The sequence below is a fragment of the Dendrobates tinctorius genome, unplaced genomic scaffold (assembly GCF_039654945.1).
Source record: "Dendrobates tinctorius isolate UK_male_01 unplaced genomic scaffold, ASM3965494v1 ptg000254l, whole genome shotgun sequence".
NCBI lineage: Eukaryota > Metazoa > Chordata > Amphibia > Anura > Dendrobatidae > Dendrobates > Dendrobates tinctorius.
Genome location: NW_027361921.1, coordinates 5572342 through 5597694, shown reverse-complemented (window position 1 = coordinate 5597694; position 25353 = coordinate 5572342). Strand labels below are relative to the sequence as shown.

The 25353-nt window shown below is 44.1% G+C and overlaps 1 protein-coding gene across 1 annotated transcript in view; it reads left to right on the top strand.

The window, feature by feature from the left end:
* Window positions 1-25353, top strand: part of ANKAR (ankyrin and armadillo repeat containing) — a 623401-nt gene that overhangs the window by 192367 nt on the left and 405681 nt on the right. The window contains exon 9 of the mRNA XM_073558116.1: window positions 22729-22930. Within this exon, the coding sequence (XP_073414217.1) occupies window positions 22729-22930 (202 nt within the window). The remainder of the gene's footprint in view (window positions 1-22728; window positions 22931-25353) is intronic.

Below are 25353 nucleotides of genomic sequence, written 5' to 3'. Positions count from 1 at the left end.
GGGGTTTCCACTGTTTAGGCACATCACAGGGACTCCGAACGCGACATGGCGCCACGATTTATTCCAGCCAATTTTGCGTTCAAAATGTCAAACAGCACTCTCTCCATTCCGAGCCCCGACGTGTGCCCAAACAGTGGTTTACCCCCACAAATGGAGTATCAGCGTACTCAGGAAAAATTGCACAACAACTTTGGGGGTCTAATTTCTCCTGTTACCCTTGGGAAAATAAAAAATTGGGGGCTAAAAAATGATTTTTGTGAAAAAAATGATTTTTTTATTTTCACAGCTCTGAGTTATAAACTTCGGTGAAGCACTTGGGGGTTAAAAGTGCTCACCACATATCTAGATAAGTTCCTTGGGTGGTCTAGTTTCCAAAATGGGGTCACTTGTGGGGGGTTTCCACTGTTTAGGCACATCAGGGGCTCTGCAAACGTAACATGATGCCCGCAGACCATTCCATCAAGTTGGTATTTCAAAACGTCACTTGTTATGATGAGTCACCGAAGGAGGAAAAAACAAAATACCAGCTAAGTACAGAAAAACCAGAGAGGTTGGCAGCTATCGGATTGCAGACCCCTGAACCTATCCACAACAACTAGCAGTAGCCGTAGGGGGTTCCTACGGTGCCCTAGACCCCTCGATCACAGCCGGAGAGCTACATAGCCTAAAGACAGAAAGGGGAAAAACTAAACTACCCCAGAGCAGACCCCAAAGCAATAGGCAGCCCCCAACAAATAATGACGGTGAAGCAAGATGAAAACACTAACACAGATAGAAAGATAGGTTGAGCAAATGATGGGGCCCAAGCTAACTACATAGGACTGGATAGGAAAGCTGCTGTCTGCCATCCACAAAAACCCTATCAAATTGAGCCAACCGACTGATAGGAAAAACAGGCCCTGAAGTCGCTAGGCTTCAAAAGACTATATCAGCACTCAGGTTTATTCTGAAGACAGAGCAACAGATCAGAGACAAAAATGGAATTAAGCTCACCCCTGGCCGGGGATGGCAGAACTCCCAAAAAACAAGGCAAAACAAAACAGAAGTGTACAAAGCAGAGCAGAAAAACTTAGCTTTGAGATGCAGAAATCAGACTGGTCTCCAAGAATCCAGCAGGAAAATCACCAGCCAGGAAGAAGGGCGTCGGCAGCCTTATATCCAGTCTTCAATTCCAGCCACCCAGTTATCATCTAGCTGCCCAGGTGTTTGGTAATCAGTCTCACTACCTTCCTTCACCAGAGGAGGGAGTTCATCAGACCTCAATAGTGAAGGGAAAAATGAACTCACAACAGTACCTCCCCCTTGAGGAGTGGTCACCGAACCCTCATCCATGCCACCAGGGCGATCTGGGTGAGCCCGATGAAAGGCATGCACCAATCTTTAAGCATGAATATCAGAGGCAGAGACCCAGGAATTATCCTCCTGACCATAACCCTTCCACTTAACCAAATACTGGAGTCTCCGTCTAGCCAGACGGGAATCCAGTATCTTCTCTACCTCATATTCCATGTTACCTTCAACCAATATAGGGTCAGGAGGTGCCACCACAGGAACTACTGGTTCAACAAACCTCTTCAACAAGGACTTATGAAACACATTATGAATTTTAAATGTGACAGGAAGAGCCAACCGAAAAGAGACCGGATTAATAATCTCCAAAATCTTGTAAGGTCCAATAAATCTAGGCTTAAACTTAGGAGAAGCCACCTTCATAGCAATATTTTTTGATGACAACCAAACCATATCACCCACCTTAAACTGGGGACCAACGGTCCTACGCTGGTTGGAAAACCGCTGGGCCTTTTCCTGGGAGAGAGACAACTTATCCACTACTTGGTCCCAGATGTGGTGCATTCTCTCCACCACAGTGTCAACACCTGGGCAGGCAGAAGGCTCCACCTGCCCTGAAGAAAATCGAGGGTGAAAACCAAAGTTACAAAAAAAAGGTGACATCAAAGTGGCAGAACTAGCTCTATTATTTAAAGCAAATTTGTCCAAGGGCAAAAATGAAACCCAATCATCCTGATCAGCAGAAATAAAACATCTCAAATACGACTCCAAAGTCTGGTTTGTTCTCTCCGTCTGCCCATTGGTCTGAGGGTGAAACGCAGAGGAGGACAACTGAATTCCCAGCTTGGAACAGAAAGTCCTCCAAAATCTAGACACAAACTGAACTCCTCTGTCAGATACAATGTTCTCAGGAATCCCGTGCAAGCGAACCACCTGTTGCAAAAACAAGGGCACCAACTCAGAGGAAGATGGCAACTTAGGGAGTGGTACAAGATGGACCATCTTAGAGAATCTATCACAAATCACCCAAATAACAGTCAGTCTCTGAGAGACAGGCATATCCGAGATAAAATCCATTGAAATATGGGTCCATGGCCTCCTGGGCACCGGCAAAGGCATCAACAAGCCACTAGAGCGAGAACAAGGTTTAGACCGGGAGCAAGTCCCACAGGACTGCACAAAATTCCTGACATCACGAGACAAGGCGGGCCACCAAAAATACCGACTCACCAGATCTCTAGTACCAAAAATACCTGGATGACCAGCCAATGCAGAGCAATGAACTTCAGACATCACTCTCTTCCTCCACTGGTCAGGAACATACAACTTTCCACTGGGACAACGCTCAGGTTTGTCCTCCTGAAACTCTTCCATAGCACGTCTCAAATCGGGCGAGATGGCAGAAAGAACTACCCCCTCACCTAAGATGGTAGCAGGCTTAGTCACAACAGGAGAATCAGCAAGGAAACTCCTAGAGAGGGCGTCTGCCTTGACATTCTTAGTGCCCGGAAGAAAAGAGACCACAAAATCAAAACGTGTGAAAAACAAGGCCCACCTAGCCTGTCTAGGCTTCAAGCGCTTGGCCGACTCCAGGTAAATCAAATTCTTGTGGTCAGTAAGGACCACGACTTGGTGTTTGGCTCCCTTAACCCAATGTCTCCACTCCTCAAATGCCCATTTCATGGCCAACAGTTCCCGATTCCCCACATCATAGTTACGTTCAGATGGGGAGAACTTTCGGGAAAAGAAAGCACAAGGATTCATTTTAGATGTCACAGGATCTTTTTGGGACAACACCGCTCCTGCACCAATCTCAGAAGCGTCCACCTCCACCTGAAACGGGAGTGAGACATCAGGTTGCCGCAAAACCAGAGCAGAAGTGAATCTTCGCTTCAGCTCCTGAAAGGAAGAAACAGCCTCCGGAGACCAATTCAGCACATCAGCACCCTTCCTAGTCAAATCCGTCAATGGCTTGGCAATACCAGAAAAATTAGCTATAAATTTCCGATAAAAATTAGCAAAACCCAAAAACTTCTGGAGGGCCTTCAAAGAAGTGGGCTGAACCCAATCATAAATGGCCTGTACCTTGGCTGGGTCCATTTCAATAGTTGACGGAGACAAAATAAATCCCAAAAATGAAACCCTCTGTACCCCAAAAAGGCATTTCGATCCCTTGACATACAGGGAATTCTCCCTCAAAATCCGGAACACAGTCCGAACATGTTCCACATGAGAGTCCCAATTCTTGGAGAAGATCAAAATATCATCCAGATAGATAATCAAAAATGTATCCACAAAGTCTCGGAATATATCGTTCATGAAGCACTGGAAGACAGAAGGGGCATTAGTGAGCCCAAAAGGCATCACCAGGTACTCAAAATGTCCCTCCAGAGTATTAAACACCGTCTTCCATTCATCCCCATGCTTAATGCGAATAAGATTATACGCCCCCCTGAGGTCAAGCTTGGTAAACCAGCAAGCACCTTTAACTCTGGAGAATAGATCAGAAATCAGGGGTAACGGATACTGATATTTAACAGTAATTTTGTTGAGGGCACGATAGTCAATACAAGGCCTTAATGAACCATCCTTTTTAGCCACGAAAAAAAAAACCAGCACCTAAGGGTGAAGAGGATGGTCTAATATGACCCTTCTCCAATGCCTCCTTAATATAGGATCGCATAGCCTCGTGCTCGGGTACAGATAAATTGAAAAGCTGACCCTTGGGGAATTTACACCCCGGGTTCAGCTCAATTGCAGAGTCATAACTCCTATGAGGAGGCAAAGATGCAGACTTATTCTCACTAAATACATCATAAAAGTCAGCCAAATAGTCAGGAACATCATGCGACTGGGGAGAGGTGGAGAAAACAGGAGCATCACTAAGGGCACACCGACAACCCCAACTCACCACAGACAAAGATTTCCAATCCAGAACTGGATTATGGATTTGCAACCAGGGAAACCCCAGAACAATGGTATCATGCAAATTATGCAACACCAAAAATCTGCAATTTTCTTGATGGTCTGGGGCGACCCGCATTACCACCTGGGTCCAAAACTGAGGTTTATTCTTCGCCAAAGGAGTAGCATCAATACCCCTCAAAGGGATAGGCGTCCGCAGAGGTGTCATAGGAAATCCACAACGTTTAGCAAAATCCAAGTCCATCAGGTTCAGAGCTGCTCCTGAATCCACAAAAGCCTTGGCGGAAAAAGTGGACAGGGAGCAGATCAGAGTAATTGCCAGAAGAAACTTAGGTTGAACACAACCCACAGAAAACGTGTGTGCACAACGTTTCTCTCGTTTAGGGCAGACAGAAATAATATGCGAGGCATCTCCACAAAAAAACACAGCTTATTACGCCTTCTGAACTTCTGATGTTGCACCCTAGACAAAACTCTATCACATTGCATAGGTTCAGACATTTGTTCAACAGGTGGCAACATCTCTCGTGTAGTTTTGCGTTCACGTAAACGCCGATCCACCTGAATGGCTAATGACATAGAATCGTCAAGACCAGAGGGAACAGGAAATCCCACCATAGTATCTTTTACAGTTTCTGACAAACCCTTCCGAAAGAGGGCTGCCAAGGCACCATCAATCCAGGTAGTAAGGACCACCCACTTTCGGAATTTTTGACAGTACAACTCTGCCGAATCCCGAGCCTGGCTTAATGCCAACAGGGTCTTTTCAGCCTGATCAATAGCATTAGGTTCATCATACAACAACCCCAAGGCTTGAAAAAATGCGTTCACATTATTCAGAATAGGATCATCAGGTTTCAAAGAAAACGCCCAATCCTGGGGATCTCCGCGCATCAAAGAGATGACAATTTTAATCTGCTGCGCGGAGTTCCCCTACGAGTTAGGCTTCAAGGCAAAAAATAATTTACAATTATTCTTGAAATTCAAGAATTTAGACCGATCCCCAAAAAACACATCAGGTGTAGGAATCTTTGGTTCAGCAGCATGTGAATGAGCAAGATAGGCGGAAATTCCCCGCACTTCAGCAGCGAGCTGCTCCACACGATCAGACAATTGCTTCATCTCCATTGAGAGAAAAATTCCCCCTACGGCCGCAGAGATATAGAGGAAAAAATATGCACACAATTCTCTCCTGCTATTGAGTACCCTAGGATCTGCGGTATGGCTGGTGATTCTATTATGATGAGTCACCGAAGGAGGAAAAAACAAAATACCAGCTAAGTCCAGAAAAACCAGAGAGGTTGGCAGCTATCGGATTGCAGACCCCTGAACCTATCCACAACAACTAGCAGTAGCCGTGGGGGGTTCCTACGGTGCCCTAGACCCCTCGATCACAGCCAGAAAGCTACATAGCCTAAAGACAGAAAGGGGAAAAACTAAACTACCCCAGAGCAGACCCCAAAGCAATAGGCAGCCCCCAACAAATAATGACGGTGAAGCAAGATGAAAACACTAACACAGATGAAAGATAGGTTGAGCAAATGATGGGGCCCAAGCTAACTACATAGGACTGGATAGGAAAGCTGCTGTCTGCCATCCGCAAAAACCCTATCAAAATGAGCCAACCGACTGATGGGAAAAACAGGCCCTGAAGTCGCTAGGCTTCAAAAGACTATATCAGCACTCAGGTATATTCTGAAGACAGAGCAATAGATCAACAGATCAGAGACAAAAATGGAATTAAGCTCACCCCCGGCCGGGGATGGCAGAACTCCCAAAGCACAAGGCAAAACAAAAACAAAACAGAAGTGTACAAAGCAGAGCAGAAAAACTTAGCTTTGAGATGCAGGAATCAGACTGGTCTCCAAGAATCCAGCAGGAAAATCACCAGCCAGGAAGAAGGGCGTCGGCAGCCTTATATCCAGTCCTCAATTCCAGCCACCCAGTTATCATCTAGCTGCCCAGGTGTTTGGTAATCAGTCTCACTACCTTCCTTCACCAGAGGAGGGAGTTCATCAGACCTCAATAGTGAAGGGAAAAATGAACTCACAACAGTCACTACTTCCCTTCCGAGCCCCGATGTGTGCCCAAACAGTGGTCCCCCCCACATATGGGGTACCAGCGTACTCAGGGCAAACTGGACAACAACTTTTGGGGTCAAATTTATCCTGTTAACCTTGTGAAAATTAAAAATAGCGGGCTAAAAAATCATTTTTTGAGGAAAAAAAATATTTTTATTTTCACAGCTCTGCGTTATACACTTCTGTAAAGCACCTGGGGGTTCAAAGTGCTCACTATGCATCTAGATAACTTCCTTAGGGGGTCTAGTTTCCAAAATGGGGTGATTTGTGGGGGAGCTCCAAAGTGTAGGCAGACAGGGCCTCTCCAAACACGACATGGTGTCCGCTAACGATTGGAGCTAATTTTCCATTCAAAAAGTCAAATGGCGCTCCTTCCCTTCTGAGCCCTGCCGTGCGCCCAAACAGTGGTTCCCCCCACATATGGGGTGGCAGCGTACTCAGGACAAACTGAGCAGCAACTTTAGGGGTCCAATTTATCCTGTTAACCTTGTGAAAATAAAAAATACCGGGTTAAAAAATCATTTTTGAGGAAAAAAAAAGATTTTTTATTTTCATGGCTCTGCGTTTATAAACTTCTGTGAAGCACTTGGGGGTTCAAAGTGCTCACTACACATCTAGATAAGCTCCTTGGGGGGTCTAGTTTCCAAAATCGGGTCACTTGTGGGGGGTTTCTACTGTTTAGGCACATCAGGGGCTCTGCAAACGCAACATGATGCCCGCAGAACATCCCATCAGTCTGCATTCCAAAATCGCGCTCCTTCCCTTCTGAGCTCTCCCATGCACCCAAACAGTGGTTTCCCCTGACATATGGGGTATCGGTGTACTCAGGACAAATTACACAACAACTTTTGTGGTCCAATTTCTCTTGTTAGCCTTGTGAAAATAAAAAATAGCGGGCTAAAAAATCATTTTTGAGGAAAAAAAATTATTTTTTTATTTTCACTGCTCTGCGTCATAAGCTTCTGTGAAGCACTTGGGGGTTCAAAGTGCTCACCACACATCTAGATAAGTTCCTTGGGTGGTCTAGTTTCCAAAATGGGGTCACTTGTGGGGGAGCTCCAATGTTTAGGTACACAGGGGCTCTCCAAACACGACATGGTGTCCACTAACGATTGGAGCTAATTTTCCATTCAAAAAGTCAAATGGTGCTCCTTCCCTTCGGGACCCTGCCGTGTGCCCAAACAGTGGTTTTATGACCACATATGAGATATCGGTGTACTCAGGAGAAATTGCCCAACAAATTTTAGGATCCATTTTATCCCGTTGCCCATGTGAAAATGAAAAAACTGAGGCTAAAAGAAAATTTTTGTGAAAAAAAGTCCTTTTTTTTACGGATCAATTTGTGAAGCACCTGGTGGTTCAAAGTACTCACTATGCATCTAGATAAGTTCTTTGGAGGGTGTAGTTTCCAAAATGGGGTCACTTGTGGGGGAGCTCCAATGTTTAGGCGCACAGGGACTCTCCAAACGCGACATGGCAACCGCTAAATAGTCCAGCATATTTTCCATTCAAAAAGTCAAATGGCGCTCCTTCCCTTCTGAGCTCTGCCGTGCGCCCAAACAGTGGTTTATGACCACATATGAGGTATCGGTGTACTCAGGAGAAATTGCCCAACAAATTTTAGGATCCATTTTATCCTGTTGCCCATGTGAAAATGAAAAAATTGATTCTAAAACAAAATTTTTGTTGGAAAAATTAAAATGTTCATTTTTTCCTTCCACATTGCTTTAGTTGCTGTGAAGCATCTGAAGGGTTAATAATCTTCTTGAATGTAGTTTTGAGTAGCTTGAGGGGTGCAGTTTTTAGAATGGTGTCACTTTTGGGTATTTTCTGCCATATAGACCCCTCAAAGTGACTTCAAATGTGAGGTGGTCCATAAAAAATAATGGTTTTGTACATTTTGTTGTAAAAATGAGAAATCGCTGGTCAACTTTTAACCCTTATAACTTCCCAACAAAAAAAATTTTTTTTCCAAAATTGTGCTGATGAAAGTAGACATGTGGAAAATGTTATTTATTAACTATTTTGTGTCACATAACTCTCTGGTTTAATGGAATAAAAATTCAAAATGTGAAAATTGCGAAATTTTCAAAATTTTCGCCAAATTTCCATTTTTTCACAAACAAATGCAAACATTATCGACCTAAGTTTACCACTAACATGAAGCCCAATATGTCACGAAAAAACAATCGCAGAATCGCTAGGTTCCGGTGAAGCGTTCCTGAGTTATTACCTCATAAAGGGACACTGGTCAATATTGCCAAAAATGGCCAGGTCATTAAGGTCAAAATAGGCTGGGTCATGAAGGGGTTAAATAAATACTGTACTCCATTGCACAGTCTTATCATTTTTAACACTTTGACCCTGATTTATAGAGAAAATTGTATAAAACGGTACCAGCACCCATATAATGCAGTAAACAATATACAGCTCTGGCAAAAATTAAGAGACCATTTCCAAATGTTCAGTTTGTCTGATTTTTCTCTTTATAAGTATGTTTTTGAGTAAAATGTAAATTGTTCTTTTAGTCTACAAACTTCTGACAACATGTCCATGAATTTCCAAGCAATAAATTTATTTTTTTTTCTGAAAAGGAGAAACGGTCAAAATTTACAAAAAACCTCAACAGTGCTTTCAGAACTCAAATAATGCAAAGAAAACAAGTTCATAATCATTTTGAAATAACAATACTAATGTTTTAACTCAGGAAGAGTTCAGAAATCAATATTTTGTGGAATAACCATGATTTTTAAAAACAGCTTCAATGCATCTTGGCATGCTTTCCACCAGTCTTTCACACTGCTTCTGGCACAAAAATTTAAGCAGTTCAGCTATCCATCATACTCTTGATTACATTCCAGAGGTTTTCAATGGGGTTCAGGTCTGGAGAAATGGCTGCCCATTGCAGGGTTTTTATGTGGTGGTCTCTTAATTTTTGCCAGAGCTGTACATGCTAAACAATAAGAAATTTTTTTACTAAAAATCTATATATATAAAACTGAAAATATGTATGTGTGTATCACCAACCAATCACGAAGCATCTTTCATTTCACCAGAGCTGTTCAAAAGAAGCTGAGCTGTGATTGGTTGCTATAAGAAACAGTTTTCCTTGCAACCAAACACTAAGCATCTCTCATTTCACCAGAGCTGGTTAAAAGAAGGTGAGCTGTGATTGGTTGCTATGAGCAAGTTTTCCCACTTGACAACACCTCAGCAGACACTGACATGGTGGGAGAAATCTAGCATCCCTGGGAACATAAGCTCCCAGTCATTGTCTGCCCCCCAAAAAGGAGCAGAGAGCACATGACAAATAAATCCCCCCTCCCGTGCCCATATACACATCACACATCTTCCATCCTATAGGCACATCTTCCCTCTTAAAGGGATCATTGGTATGGAAGTCAGAGCAAATCTATCCAATGCTTTGGTTTTGACCCCCGGCCTCTATTAAAGGGATCCCCAGTATGGAAGTTAGGACCATTCTACTCAGCTCTGTGGTTCTGACCCCAGGATCTCTTAAAGAGAACATTGGTATGCAAGTTAGGGCAAATCCACACTGCGCTTTGGTACTGACCCCAGGCTTTCTTAAAGGGATCTCCTGCATGGAAGTTAGGGCAAATCCCTCAGCTATTTGATTCTGACTCCAGGGTTCTATTAAAGGGATCATTGGTATGGAAGTTAGGGCAAATCCACTCTGCGCTCTGGTTCTGATGCCAGGCCTCTCTTAAAGGGATCCCTGGTATGAAAGTTAGGACCGTTCCACTCAGCGCTCTGGTTCTGACCCCAGGCTGATGGGATGATGTGGGATATTCGAGGTAGTAGTCCAGTGGCACTTGCTGACAGGATGATGTGGGATATTAGGGGTAGTAGCCGGTGGCTCTGGCTGACGGGATCATGTGGGATATTAGGGGTAGTAGTTCGGTGGCTCTGGCTGATGGGATGATGTGGGATATTAGGGGTAGTAGTCCGGTAGCTCTGGCTGACGGGATGATGTGGGATATTAGGGGTAGTAGTCCGGTGGCTCTGGCTGACGGGATGATGTGGGATATTAGGGGTAGTAGCCCGGCGGCTGTGACGGGATGATGTGGGATATTAGTGGTAGTTGTCCGGTGGCTCTGGCTGATGGGATGATGTGGGATATTAGGGGTAGTAGTCCAGTGGCTTTGACAGGATGATATGAGGTATTAGGGGTAGTAGTCCGGTAGCTCTGGCTGATGGGATGATGTGGGATATTATAGTGAATGTGGCTATGTGGAGTGGGTGGGGCTCTACACTCAGCTATATATAGATATAATCATTATAATTTGTTATAACTAACCATAGTTACTATGCCCGGGAGGCGCTGGGCTCTTCAGCTAGTAGCAAATAAAATACACAATAATACTAATTAAATTCAATTAAAATAGCAAAAAATGTATATTTTTTTTTACAAAGACTGGATATCCAACAAACAATATATGTGGAAAGCCTAGTACACTCCCTATAAATAGAGATATAGATCCACATATGCAATCAGATTTGAATAAGGTCCTGGGAAAGAGAGGAAGAGGGGAAAAAAGAGGGAGTGCGTTATCTAAGCATAGTAGATGAGTCAGTTCAGCTTGGTGAGAAAAGTACAACTTCAAACTTGCTCACCTGGTGTGGTTGTGCAAGGAGGCACAACACTGGGAAAAGTTTGCAAACAAGGGTGATCCTTCCTCCGGTATGCTGCCCGTCTGTAATAGCATGGAGATAATTTTCCTCTCCCAGAAAGAAATTTTTCTCCACGTGATATTGCAAATAAAGAAGTTTCAGGGAGCTTCCTTCAGAGGATCCTTAACCCAATTTGGAGCAAGAAGGTTATATAGCCAAATAACTAAGTATCTCTGATGTTAAATCAGATGATATTTTATTGGCTAGGTAAAATGCAAAATTTTATAAAAGACAATAAAAACATTATAGCATTTTTTGTTTTGAAAAAAAAAAAATGACGCGTTTCGGCCATGTAGGCCTTCATCAGGTTTATGTACACCTGATGAAGGCCTACATGGCCGAAACGCAGAAAAGCAGATTATTTGGCAATACTGAAGCAACATCTCAAGACATCAGCCAGGAAGTTAAAGGAAACCTGTCAGCAAGTGTCACGCAACGTGTAGGAAAGGCTAAGTGCAACACGAAGGGATAAGGGAAAGGGAACCAAACACTAGGGAAGGGGGGAGTGGAGACCCCTAGACCTATCTATTGTCACCCTGTCTGCCCTTTTGTCCTTATATAGATTCCACACATATCACCGAGCAACACTGATTGTGAATAAATTTCTCCTGCTGTTGTGCAAATTGAACAGACAACATAAAAAAATTATAGGCAATTAGCAAGACAACCCCTATAAAGGAGTGGTTTTGCAGGAGATGACCACTAAACATTTCTCTGTGCTCATCCTGTTTGGTTGCTGTTTTAATCACTTTTGCATTTTGTCATTGCTCTCACCCCTAGAGGTACTGTACAGTAGCATGAGGCAGTGTCTATACAACCCACAGAATTTGCTCATGTAGTGCAGCTCATCCAGGATAGCATATCAATGCTAGATGTGTCAAGAAGGGTAGCTGTGTCTGTAAGCACAGCGTCCAGAGCATGGAACAGATACCAGGAGACAGACAGTACACCAGGAGATGTGGAGGGGACCGTAGGAGGACAACAACCCAGCAGCAGGACCGCTCACTCAAAATTTGTGCAAGTAGGACAGTGCTAGAGCCCTGCAAAATGACCTCCAGCAGGCCACTAACATCCATGTGTCTGTTCAAACTATCAGAAACAGAATCCATGAGGGTGGTAGAGCCTGATGCTCACAATTAGATGTTGTGCTTACAGTTCAACACCATGCAAGTCGATTGGCATTTGCTAGAGAATACCTAAATTGGCAGATTTGACATTGGCGCCCTGTGCTCTTCACAGATGAATGTAGGTATACAGTGAGCACATGTGACAGATGTGACAAAGTCTGGAGGCTCTGTTTAGATTATTCTGCTGCCTGCAACATCCTCCAGCATGACTAGTTTGGCAGTGGGTCAGTTAAGGCATGGAGAGGCATTTCTTTGAAGGGCTGTACAGCCTTCCATGTGTTAGCCAGTGGTACCCAGACTGCCATTAGGTACTGTTGCACCACAATCAGTCCATTTGACTGATGCTTTAATTCAGGTCTGGGAGGAGATCCATCAGGAGAATATCCACCCCCTCATCAGGAACATGCCCATGCATTATAGGGAGGTCATACAGGCAAGTGGAGGCCACACACACTTCTAAGCATCAATTTCTTGTCCTACTGTTCAGAGACACCTGCACAAATAAGGCTTTCATGAAAGACCCATCAGAAGAAAACCTCTCCTGCATCCTCACCATAAAATTCTGCATCAGAAGTATGCAAAAGAAAATCTACACAAGTCCTGCATTTTGGAAACAAGTCCTGTGGACCAATGAGGTGAAAATAGGGCGGCATGATAGCTCAGTGGTTAGCACTGCAGCCTTGCAGCACTGGGATCCTGGGTTCAAATCCCACCAAGGACAAGATCTACAAGAAGTTTGTATGTTCCTCCCGGTACTCCGGTTTCCTCCCACATTCCAAAGACCTACTGATAGGGAACTTAGATTGTGAGCCCCATTGAGGACAATGCCAATAATGTCTGTAAAGCGCTGTGGAAATAATGGCGCTATATAAATGAGTAAAATCTCCCAGGTAATTTATACCACATCTTTTGGGGTTGCCCGAAATTAAAAAACCTTTGGAAAGAGGTTACAGATCACATAGGTATCCTATCCGATAAAAAAGTTAAAGTTACACGACAATTAGCATTACTTTCTTTGAACTCCGAGGAAATTAACCCTTCAATAAGGTATGCTATGTTACACATCTTCTTGACTACCAAAAACACAATTGCATTCTGGTGGTTAAAATCTGACCTACCTTCCTTCTCTGACATCTTAGGTAAAGTCCGAGCCCATAGCTCTATGGAATAAGATTTGCCTTCATTAATAATACCTTAGCTTCCTACCATACCAAGTGGGACTTATGGAACTTAAAATTCCAATCAAAATGACTTTGTTTTGTATTGTTATGTCTTTACCGTTAGACTTAGAGGTAACTAAATAGTGTTTAACATAAAGGGATATTAGAAGGATAATACTGAAACGTATTACTGCTTTAATACCTAATGTATAAGAGTGAAATGATGTTAATTTTCTTTACCTGTATTTTACTTTATGTGTGAATCAACACTGTAGAGCAGAGTTCTCTACTTTTTACTTTTCTTTCCTTAATTAACCCTTCCTTCCTTTCCTGTAAAATTTTGAAAATTTAATAAAAAAAAAAAAAAATGAGTAAAATAAATAAAATACAACTGTTTGGCCACTATTATCAAAGGTATGAGTGGAGAAACAAAATAATTAAGCATGGGGGTAGATCAATCATGTTTTGGGGTTGTGTTGCAGCCATTTCACAGATGGTGGAAAGATGGAATTAATTGACATTTCAACAAATTCTTGATGCAAACATAACACCATCTTTAAAAAAGCTGAAGTTGAAAAGAGGACGGCTTCTACAAATGGATAATGATCCTTAACAAACGTCAAAATTCACAATAGTGTACCTCAAAAGGCGCAAGCTGAGGGCTTTATAATGAGGAGTTTTTCAAGGAATGATTGATGAAAGAATGAAAATCCCTCAGACAAAAATTGAAAAACTTCTCTGGCTACAAAAAGCATTTACAAACTGTTAAACTTTGAAAAGGGGATGCTAATGGGTACTTGCACAGTGCCCAAACTTTTGCATCAGCCCATTTATTTTTGTACTTTTTGAAATGTAAAAGATGAATATATATAATATATTATATACAGTATACAGTATATAATATATATTGTGAGGCAGTGACTGGTGTTACATATGAGGGTAGCTGTATGTTCCCGCAGTATGTGCACAAAGGCATATTGAGGACATGAGAGGACATTGCAGTCACAGGCGTAGCTATGGTTGCAATGTCTAAAGTGAGTATAGGTCATGGACATGCTAGTTGTCCAAGGCACAGATTTATGGACAACCTGCTCTGGGTTTGTGTTTTGAAAGATGGTAGTGGTGCATTCTGTTTCTTTCCTGGTTGGGGTTTTCATGTGGCTGAAGGCCACAGGTTGCTAGTTAAAAAACCCTGCAGTAAAGGGTTTGTGTGTGTCAGGTTCTGGGTTAGTCTGGTGTTTGCTTGAGTGCAGAGCTCTCCCTGTGTGAGGTAACTCAGGTCCAAGTTGAGCCTAAAGGCCTGGCACCCTTAGTGTACACAGCGGTGCTGTCACCCACGGCAACTGGTCTCAGGAGGCGGACTGGCATGTTTATTGGCTATGATCCAGACGATATGGTTCCGAAGGATATTGTGTGCTGTGCATTATTTTTGAGTTAAACATTAAAGAGACTTTTGCTTTGAACTTTGCTGGGTCACTGCCTCATCACTGCACATGGTGTTACCGCTGCACTACATACTGTAGTGTGGAGAATGCGGGCAGTGTGAACTGAGGCATACCTCAAAGCGTGTTGCATGTCAGTGATTAAGCCTGCAATGCTACAGCTCAAGCTGGCTGACAAAATGGAGGAGCTTTTGTAGCAGTTGTTTATCACTCAGCAGCAGCAAGAGAGGTTGCAGTTGCAGTGGCAGCATCAAGAGCAATTGCAATTACAGCGGCAGCAGCTGGAGCAGTACAATCATCATCATCAGCTGTTGTGTCAGCAGCACCAAAAGACTAATGAGCTGATTCTGCAGCAGGTTGCTGCTATGCGAGAGGCACCTGTTATGAATGGGTCACCGAGGAGGAAAACAAGACCAAGCCAAGTCACAGAAAACCAGAGAGGTTGGTAACTACGCGGATTGCAGACCCCTGATCCTAACCACACAACTAACAGCAGCCGTGGAGAGTACCTACGATGATTCTAGACGCCTCGTCACAGCCGGAGGACTAAATAAGCCTAAAGCAAGCAAAGGGGAAATCTAAAACTGCCCCAGAGCAGACCCCAAAGGAATAGACAGCCCCCACACATGTATTGACGGTGAGACAAGATGAAAACACGAACACAGGTAGGAAAATAGGCTGAGCATACGATGGGGCCCACACTAGCTAGAAAGGACAGGAAAGGAAACATACTGTCTGCAATCACGCCAAAAAACCCTGCAAAAATGTCCAACAATTAAGATAGCAAAAAATACCCTGAAGTCACTAGACTTCTCCCACTATATCAGCACTCTGGCATATTCTGAGAACAGAGCAAAAAGAGGCCAATCTAATAAGGGACAAAAAGCAAACTGGCACATACAGTGACATAAGAGTGGAAATTCAGCACAGCCCCAGCCGGGGCTGGCTGACCACACAAAAAACTGAATAGACCAAACCTAATCAAATCTGAACATTAGCAAAAACAACTTAGCTTGAGATGGCAGGAACTGAGCCGGAAACTAAGACCTCAGGAGGCAGGAAAAAATCACCAACATCGGAATAGGGAGTTGACTGTCTTAAATCCAGTCTGAGACTCCAGATGTCCACTCCTCTTCCTAATTATCTGGTGGCAGGTCTCTGTTAATGAGATCAGCTTCACTACCTCCTGCCACCCCCAGAGGGAGCCCAGAAAGAGAACTCACAACTCCTCTGTCAGCACAACCAGCTCCCTCACTAGAAACCAGAGGCAGACCAGAAAATGAGTTCACAACAGGCACCCTCCACAGTGACCATGATCAGTTCTGTGGCGCAATACAAAGTCCGAACAGCACTGACGAAGGTGAGTCCTGAGGATGAGACTGATGCCTTCGTCACCATCTTCGAACACAATGCAGAAAGGGAGAGCTTACCGATGTCACATTGGGGTGAAGTAGTGGCCCCCTTCCTGACGGGAGATGCCCAGAAGGCTTAGCTGGACCTAATTCTGGAGGATGCCCTGAACTATGAGCTGCAGAGAGGTGAGATCCCTACCCGATTGGGGGTTAGTACATTAATACATATGTGCAGGCTCAATGGGTGTACCAGTGGTCCTTTGAGGAGTCTTGTCCTGACAGGTCTCAGGCATGTGACTTACTACAGCTGGTAAAAAAATGGCTTCAGCTTGAGATATTATCACCGTCCCAGATGATAGAGAGGGTGGTCGTCAACCGGCTGATGAGGGCTCTTCCAGCGGCCATACAGCGTTGGGTGGGACAAGGGGACCCAGGCACTCGGGACCAGGTGGTTGGACTGGTAGAGCAGTATACAGCCACTCAGGACTTTATATGTGTTGGCATCAGGCCGGATCCCTGCTCTGACAGGCAGGGTTTCCAGCAAGTCATTTCACTCACTCGGTTGATAATAATAATCTTTATTTTTATATAGCGCTAACATATACTGCAGCGCTTTGCACACATTATCATCGCTGTCCCCGATGGGGCTCACAATCTAGATTCCCTATCAGTATGTCTTTGGAATGTGAGAGGAAACTGGAAAACCCGGAGGAAATCCATGCAAACACGAGAACATACAAACACCTTGTAGATGTTGTCCTTGGTGTGATTTGAACCCAGGACCCCAACGCTGCGTGGCTGCATTGCTAACCACTGAGCCACCGTGCTTCCGCTCTGCCTCATACTCTGCATGCTCGCAACAGCACTTCCAGCCGTGTCCTTAGGGCACGTGTGCACGCGCTCCCACCCTCTTAAAGGACGAGCGCGTGAACTTGCTATTTCCTCCCCAGCCAATGGTTGAGAGGCATTATGTATATATTGCTTCTTCTCCACTGGGGAGGTGCCTGAGCAACCTTGCTGTTTTGCAGTGTAAGTTTGCATGCCAGTCCCTGCTGCACTCTGGTGCAATTCCTGCCTGCTGCACTCTGGTACAATTCCTGCCTGCTGCACTCTGGTGCAATTTCTGCTTGCTGCACTCTGGTGCAATTCCTGCTTGCTGCACTCTGGTGCAAATCCTGTCTGCTGCACTCTGGTGCAAATCCTGCCCGCTGTACTCTGTTGCAGATCCTGCCTGCTGTACTCTTTTGCAGATCCTGCCTGCTGCACTCTGATACAAACACTGCCTGCTGCACTCTGATACAAACTGTCTGCTGCACTCTGATGTGAACTCTGATGTGAACTCTGCTGCACTCTGATGTGAACTCTGCCTACTACACTCGGATGTGAATTCTGCCTGCTACACTCTGGTGAAAATGCTGCCTGCTACACTCTGGTGCAGATCCTACCTGCTGCTCTCTGATACAAACTCTGTCTGCTGCACTCTGGTGTGAACTCTGTCTATTGCTCTCTGATACAAACTCTGTCTGCTGCACTCTGGTGCGAACTCTGTCTGCTGAACTCTGATACGAACTCTGTCTACTGCATTCTAATACAAACTTTGCCAGCTGCTCCCTCTAGTTTGTCCTCTGGGTCCAGCTGCTGTCCTCTGTCCTGGAGTGGCACCTGGCATTCAACGGGAGCCAAGTCTAACCTCACCATCAGAGGCTCCAGTGAACAGTCAGGTGTTCGCTTAGTTACGCCCCTCCAGGCTCTACACGGTCCATGGCACACTGGTTTCACAAACCACGTCCATGACGATACGCCACACGTCTCCACTTCAGCTGTCACATAAGGCTCCGCCAGTCCAGGAGCTGGGGAAAAGTTCAGAAACCTCTGTTGGGGCTAACCAGGACCGATCCCAAGAACAGGGAGTAACCCGACATGAAGGGGACAAAAGTCCCATTTTCCCTAAAACAGCCCCAAGGCATAGTCGTGCCGCAGCGATCAGGTGTTGGTGATGCCAAGGGCCCGACCATGTGGCTGCCAACTGCCTGCTGGTATTTGAATTCATGGACTGCCGGTATGGTCGCTGTATGTCTGTGTATGCCCAGCCAGTCGGTACTGCCATTACAGGCACTGCCAACAGCGAACCCCAGCTATGCCAGGTACTTGTGAACGGGTACCAAACAGAGGCTCTCCTAGACTCGAGAAGCTAAGTGACTTTGGTCCATGGGTCCCTTGTTGCCGGGGACAACCCGAAAGGACAGAAACTGTAGGTGATGATGCCTTATCACTGCATATGGTGTTACCGCTGCACTACATAAAATATATACAGTGGGGCAAAAAAGTATTTAGTCAGTCAGCAATAGTGCAAGTTCCACCACTTAAAAAGATGAGAGGCGTCTGTAATTTACATCATAGGTAGACCTCAACTATGGGAGACAAACTGAGAAAAAAAAATCCAGAAAATCACATTGTCTGTTTTTTTTTCATTTTATTTGCATATTATGGTGGAAATTAAGTATTTGGTCAGAAACAAGCAAACAAGATTTCTGGCTCTCACAGACCTGTAACTTCTTCTTTAAGAGTCTCCTCTTTCCTCCACTCATTACCTGTAGTAATGGCACCTGTTTAAACTTGTTATCAGTATAAAAAGACACCTGTGCACACCCTCAAACAGTCTGACTCCAAACTCCACTATGGTGAAGACCAAAGAGCTGTCAAAGGACACCAGAAACAAAATTGTAGCCCTGCACCAGGCTGGGAAGACTGAATCTGCAATAGCCAACCAGCTTGGAGTGAAGAAATCAACTGTGGGAGCAATAATTAGAAAATGGAAGACATACAAGACCACTGATAATCTCCCTCGATCTGGTGCTCCAGGCAAAATCCCACCCCGTGGGGTCAGAATGATCACAAGAACGAGGAGCAAAAATCCCAGAACCACGCGGGGGGACCTAGTGAATGAACTGCAGAGAGCTGGGACCAATGTAACAAGGCCTACCATAAGTAACACACTACGCCACCATGGACTCAGATCCTGCAGTGCCAGACGTGTCCCACTGCTTAAGCCTGTACATGTCCGGGCCTGTCTGAAGTTTGCTAGAGAGCATTTGGATGATCCAGAGGAGTTTTGGGAGAATGTCCTATGGTCTGATGAAACCAAACTGGAACTGTTTGGTAGAAACACAACTTGTCGTGTTTGGAGGAAAAAGAATACTGAGTTGCATCCATCAAACACCATACCTACTGTAAAGCATGGTGGTGGAAACATCATGCTTTGGGGCTGTTTCTCTGCAAAGGGGCCAGGACGACTGATCCGGGTACATGAAAGAATGAATGGGGCCATGTATCGTCAGATTTTGAGTGAAAACCTCCTTCCATCAGCAAGGGCATTGAAGATGAAACGTGGCTGGGTCTTTCAACATGACAATGATCCAAAGCACACCGCCAGGGCAATGAAGGAGTGGCTTCGTAAGAAGCATTTCAAGGTCCTGGAGTGGCCTAGCCAGTCTCCAGATCTCAACCCTATAGAAAACCTTTGGAGGGAGTTGAAAGTCCGTGTTGCCAAGCGAAAATCCAAAAACATCACTGCTCTAGAAGAGATCTGCATGGAGGAATGGGCCAACATACCAACAACAGTGTGTGGCAACCTTGTGAAGACTTACAGAAAACGTTTGACCTCTGTCATTGCCAACAAAGGATATATCACAAAGTATTGAGATGAAATTTTTTTTCTGACCAAATACTTATTTTCCAACATAACATGCAAATAAAATGAAAAAAAAATAGACAATGTGATTTTCTGGATTTTTTTTTCTCAGTTTGTCTCCCATAGTTGAGGTCTACCTATGATGTAAATTACAGACGCCTCTCATATTTTTAAGTGGTGGAACTTGCACTATTGCTGACTGACTAAATACTTTTTTGCCCCACTGTATATATACTGTAAGTATACAATTTTGATTTTTTTTCCCTAAAGTACAAAGTAAATGTGTCATCTTTAACTTTAGACAATAACAGTAACTTTGATCAGGGGTGCCCAAACTTTTACATAGTAACATAGTAATATAGTTTTGAAGGCTGAAGGAAGACCTTATGTCCATCTAGTTCAGCCTATTTTTAGTGCAGCTGTTCTGCATTGTTGATCCTGGGGAAGGCAAAAAACCCAGAGTAGAATCCAATTTTCTCCATAGGGAAAAAAAATTCCTTCCCCTAAGCTGGGTCAACCATCTACCTATAATATTCTGTTATTTGTAACCTTCTATACTGTTACTCACAAGAAAAGCATCCATTCCTTTCTTAAATTCATTCAGTGAGTTGGCCATCACCACTTCCTCAGGAAGAGAATTCCAGAGCCTCACTGCTCCTACCGTGAAGAACCCTCTTCTATGCTGGTGCAGAAATTGTCTTTCCTCCAAACGAAGAGAATGCCCCCTTGTTCTTGTCACAGTCCTTGGTACAAACAGTTCATTGGAGAGATCTCTGTATTGCCCTCTGATATACTTGTACATATATATTAAGTTTCCCCTAAGTCTTCTCTTTTCTAGAGTAAATAGACCTAATTTTGATAACCTTTCTGGGTATTGTAGTGAACCAACTCCATTTATCATTTTAGTAGCCCGCCTTTGAACCCTTTCAAGTTCAGTAATGTCTTTCTTGAGCAGCGGCGTCCAAAATTGCACACAATACTCCAAGTGTGGTCTGACGAGTGATTTGTACAGAGGGAGAATTATGTTTTCATCTTGTGTCCCCAGACCTCTTCTAATGCATCCCATGACCCTATTTGCTTTGGTGGCAGCTGCCTGACACTGGGCACTCCAATTTAGCTTCTTATTGACTAAGATACCTAAGTCTTTTTCCATGTCTGATTTCCCCAGCAGTTTCCCATTTAGTAAGTAATTATGGCATCTGTTTCTCCTTCCCATGTGCATAACCTTACACTTATCTGTGTTAAACCTCATTTGCCATTTTTCAGCCCAATTCTCCAATTTACTCAAATCTGTCTGTAGTTGCAAACTGTCCTCCTTTTGTGTTAACTACCTTACATAGTTTTGTATCATCTGCAAATACTGATATTTTACTGTGTAAGCCATCCACTAGATCATTATTAAATATATTAAATAGTAGGGGGCCCAATACAGAACCCTGTGGTACCCCACTAGTAACCCTGGCCCAATCTGAGTATGCACCATTAATAACCACTCTTTGTTTTCTATCACTAAGCCAGCAACCTACCCATCTACACACATTTTCCCCTAGCCCAAGCTTTCTCATCTTACTTACCAATCTTTTATGTGGGACAGTGTCAAATGCTTTAGAGAAGTCGAGATAAATGACATCCAATGATTTTTGTTGTGAGTTCATTTTCCCCTTCACCATTGAGGTCTGATGAACTCCCTCTTCTGGTGAAGGAAGGTAGTGAGGCTGATTACAAAGAACCTGAGCAGAATGATGATGACTGGGTGACTGGAATTGCTGACTGGATATAAGGCAGCCGACGCCCTTCTGCCTTGCGGGTGATTTCTCTGAGGGATTCTTGGAGACCAGTCTGATTCCTGCTCCTCAACAGCTAAGTTTTTCTGCTCTGCTTTTTGCATTTGTGTTTTGGTTTTGTTTTGCCTTGTTTTTCTGATTTCTGCCTTTCCCTGGTGGGTGAGCTGAATTCCTTTTTCCTCTGTCTTCAGAAAATACCTGAGTACTGATATAGTCTTTTTGAAGCCTAGCGTCTTCAGGGCTTTTTTCCCTATCAGTCTGTTGGCTCTTGTTTTTAAGAGGGTTTTGGCGGATTGCAGACAGCAGCTTTTCTATCCTGTCCTATATAGTTAGCTTGGGCCCCATCATTTGCTCAGACTGTCTTTCTATCTGTGTGAGTGTTTTTTCATCTTACTTCACCGTCATTATATGTTGGGGGTTGCCTATTGCTTTGGGGTCTGCTCTGGGGCAGTTTAGATTTCCCTTTCTGTCTTTAGGCTATGTAGTTCTCCGGCTGTGATCGAGGGGTCTAGGGCACCGTAGGAACCCTCCACGGCTACTGCTAGTTGTTGTTGTTAGGTTCAGGGGTCTGCAATCCGATAGCTGCCAACTTCTCTGGTTTTCTGGACTTAGCTAGTATTTCTGTTTTTGCCTCCTACGGTGACTCATTCATAACAGATTCTCCTTGGTCCATTTGAGAGCTTACATCCTCATAGAAGCTGATCAGGTTAGTTTGACAGGAGCGATCCTTCATAAATCCATGTTGATATGGAGTTAAACATTTATTAACATTGAGATATTCCATAATGGTATCCCTTAGAAACCCTTCAAAAATTTTACCCACAACAGATGTTAAGCTTACCGGCCTATAGTTTCCAGGTTCCCTTTTACACCCCTACATGCCACTGTAGGTATTGCGTTTTTTCATTTTTTTAGACCCTGATTTATTCCATATATTCGATCAGGATACTTGCACCACAAGTCCCTTTAATTACAAATATCAGCTCCTATTTAGGGGATTCACTTTGTTTTAATGTATGTCTGATGAAATAGAAGATTTTAGGGAAATTGTTATTATTTCTGTGAACAACTTATAGTAACTTAGCCTTCCAGTATGACTGTAATTGTTTTTTAGATGATTGTTTGTCTTTTGGTCTTTTACAGACACTGGATAACTAATGAAATATTGTATTCTTGTGTTTAAGGACTCACTGCCTTACACATCGCAGCTCAGTGTGGCTCACTTGGAGTTCTCGTATGCCTTCTTTCTTTGAAAGCAGATTATATGTTGTATGACCATCGTGGATGGATGGCAATACATTTTGCAGCTTTTTATGGGGCAGTTCCCTGTATCCGAGCTCTTTGCAGAAAAGATTGTTCTTTATTGGAGATGGAAACAGCTGCAGAGTAAGTAGTATTGTGGAAATTAAAGTATTTTTAATATAAAACTGATACTTTCAAAAAGGTTGACACTATTATGTACAAATGCTTGCCCTACCCATCTCCGCTGATTATGTTAGCCAACAGAATATTTTAATGGAAGCTTTCAAACAAATGTACAGTAATTTACACCCAACATTATTCGAACAGTATGTGCTTAGCCACCCGTTTATTTGGAAGACATAAACTTCTAACATAAGCAACTGCACAGTTTCATATGTTATTAGAAATCATTACTCTCATTAATTATGTACTGTATCTCTTCTGTCTTTTTTTGGTGGTCAGTTTTATAAAAAAAAGTACATCAAACACCTAAACCGAAATAGAAAAAATAACAAATATACACCGGTGCTTCCTAATACAATTGGGGGTGGATATGTGCAATACAGCCGCTGCTGGTAAATACCTTGGGTCTGTGCACACCCAAAGGAGAACCAATGACAATTGAAAAATGAAAAAATATATATACCTGCGCTGGCTGACTATATCCTGAGGTAACCTCCTTGATAGGTCATGAATGAGTATAACACTTACTTCATGTAAACTGTGGGGCTGCAGGTGGATCCAGCGTGCACCACGTGTGGAGATGGCTATACCACGGTGGTAAACAGAGACGCAGCACCAAGGAGGCGTCCCTCCTGTGGGCGGTGGTGCAGTGGCGTCTCTGAAGCTGACAGCCGCTGGGCGCAATGAACAATGGCGGCGCTCTCCGGCCGAGAGGCGCCGCCGGCGTGCAGCGGCTGAGAGGGAGGAGGACCAGGTGACGTCACCGGGAAAAAAGGAAGGGAGCGCGTACAGGCCAAACTAGAAGCCAACGCGTTTCTAAGGTCTACGGACCTTCTTCGTCAGGGCGAAGAAGGTCCGTAGACCTTAGAAACGCGTTGGCTTCTAGTCTGGCCTGTAGGCGCTCCCTTCCTTTTTTCCCGGTGACGTCACCTGGTCCTCCTCCCTCTCAGCCGCTGCACGCCGGCGGCGCCTCTCGGCCGGAGAGCGCCGCCATTGTTCATTGCGCCCAGCGGCTGTCAGCTTCAGAGACGCCACTGCACCACCGCCCACAGGAGGGACGCCTCCTTGGTGCTGCGTCTCTGTTTACCACCGTAGTATAGCCATCTCCACACGTGGTGCACGCTGGATCCACCTGCAGCCCCACAGTTTACATGAAGTGTTATACTCATTCATGACCTATCAAGGAGGTTACCTCAGGATATAGTCAGCCAGCGCAGGTATATATATTTTTTCATTTTTCGAAATAGAAAAAAGGTCTACCGTAGTCTACCTGACCAGTAAATGAAAAGCAAAACATTCTTTTTGTATAATTCTGCCTGTATGGATCAATGAGCCTATTCATCATGTACATTTATACAAGTTAAATGTGTCATCTTTAACTTTCGGCCTTTTAGGGATCATTTAAAGGGAAGCTGTCACCTCATTTTTCCAATATGAGTTGCGGCCACCGCCATCAGGGGCTTATCTATAACATTCTGTAATGCTGTAGACAAACCCCCGAGTGAACCTGAAAGATAAGAAAAGCGAGTAAGATTATACTCACCCGGGGGTCCGGTCTCATGGGTGTCGCGGTCCGGGTCCTCCCATCCTCATGCAATGACGTCCTCCTCCTTACTTCTCCTGTGGCTCCTGCGCAGGCATACTTTATCTTCCCTGTTGAGGGCAGTGCAGAGTACTGCAGTGCGCAGGCGCTGGGAAAGGTCAGAGAGGTCCGGTGCTTGCACACTGCAATACTTTACTCTGCCCTCAACAGGGAAGATAAAGTACGCCTGCGCAGGCGCCACGGCAGAAGTAAGGAGGAGGACGTCATCGCTAGAACATGGGAGGCGCCGGACCAGACTGCGACACCCATCGGACCTGAATCTTTCAGGTTACATCGGAGGCTTATCTACAGCATTACAGAATGCTATAGATAAGTCCCTGATGGCGGTGGCCGCAGCTCATAGGGCAAAAATGAGATTAAATCAATCTTAATCTTCAACTTGCTTAACTCTTGACAATAACAGTAATTATGACTAGGGGTGCCCAAACTTTTACATGCCACTGTAAGCTATTCTGCACACACTACATGTACACACCAAGAGCAGTGGGAACAGATCCTTATTTACTTTCATTACATAGGTTGCTATAGCTCCGTTGCCTCATCTATATACTGTATACTGTAGGTTCAGTGTTCCAAAGATTTTCCACAATTTCATGAGACTACAAACTTAAAATTGACAGTGTGTAGTTTTGTTAAGAGAACAAATAAGAAGTGTGATTGTGCACTTTTACCCACTTCCCATCACTTCACAGCCTTTTCATGTCCTAATAGAACATGAACTTTGCATCACGACTAGAAATAGCAGTAAATATTCACTCCGAGATCCTAATTCCTTGTTCCT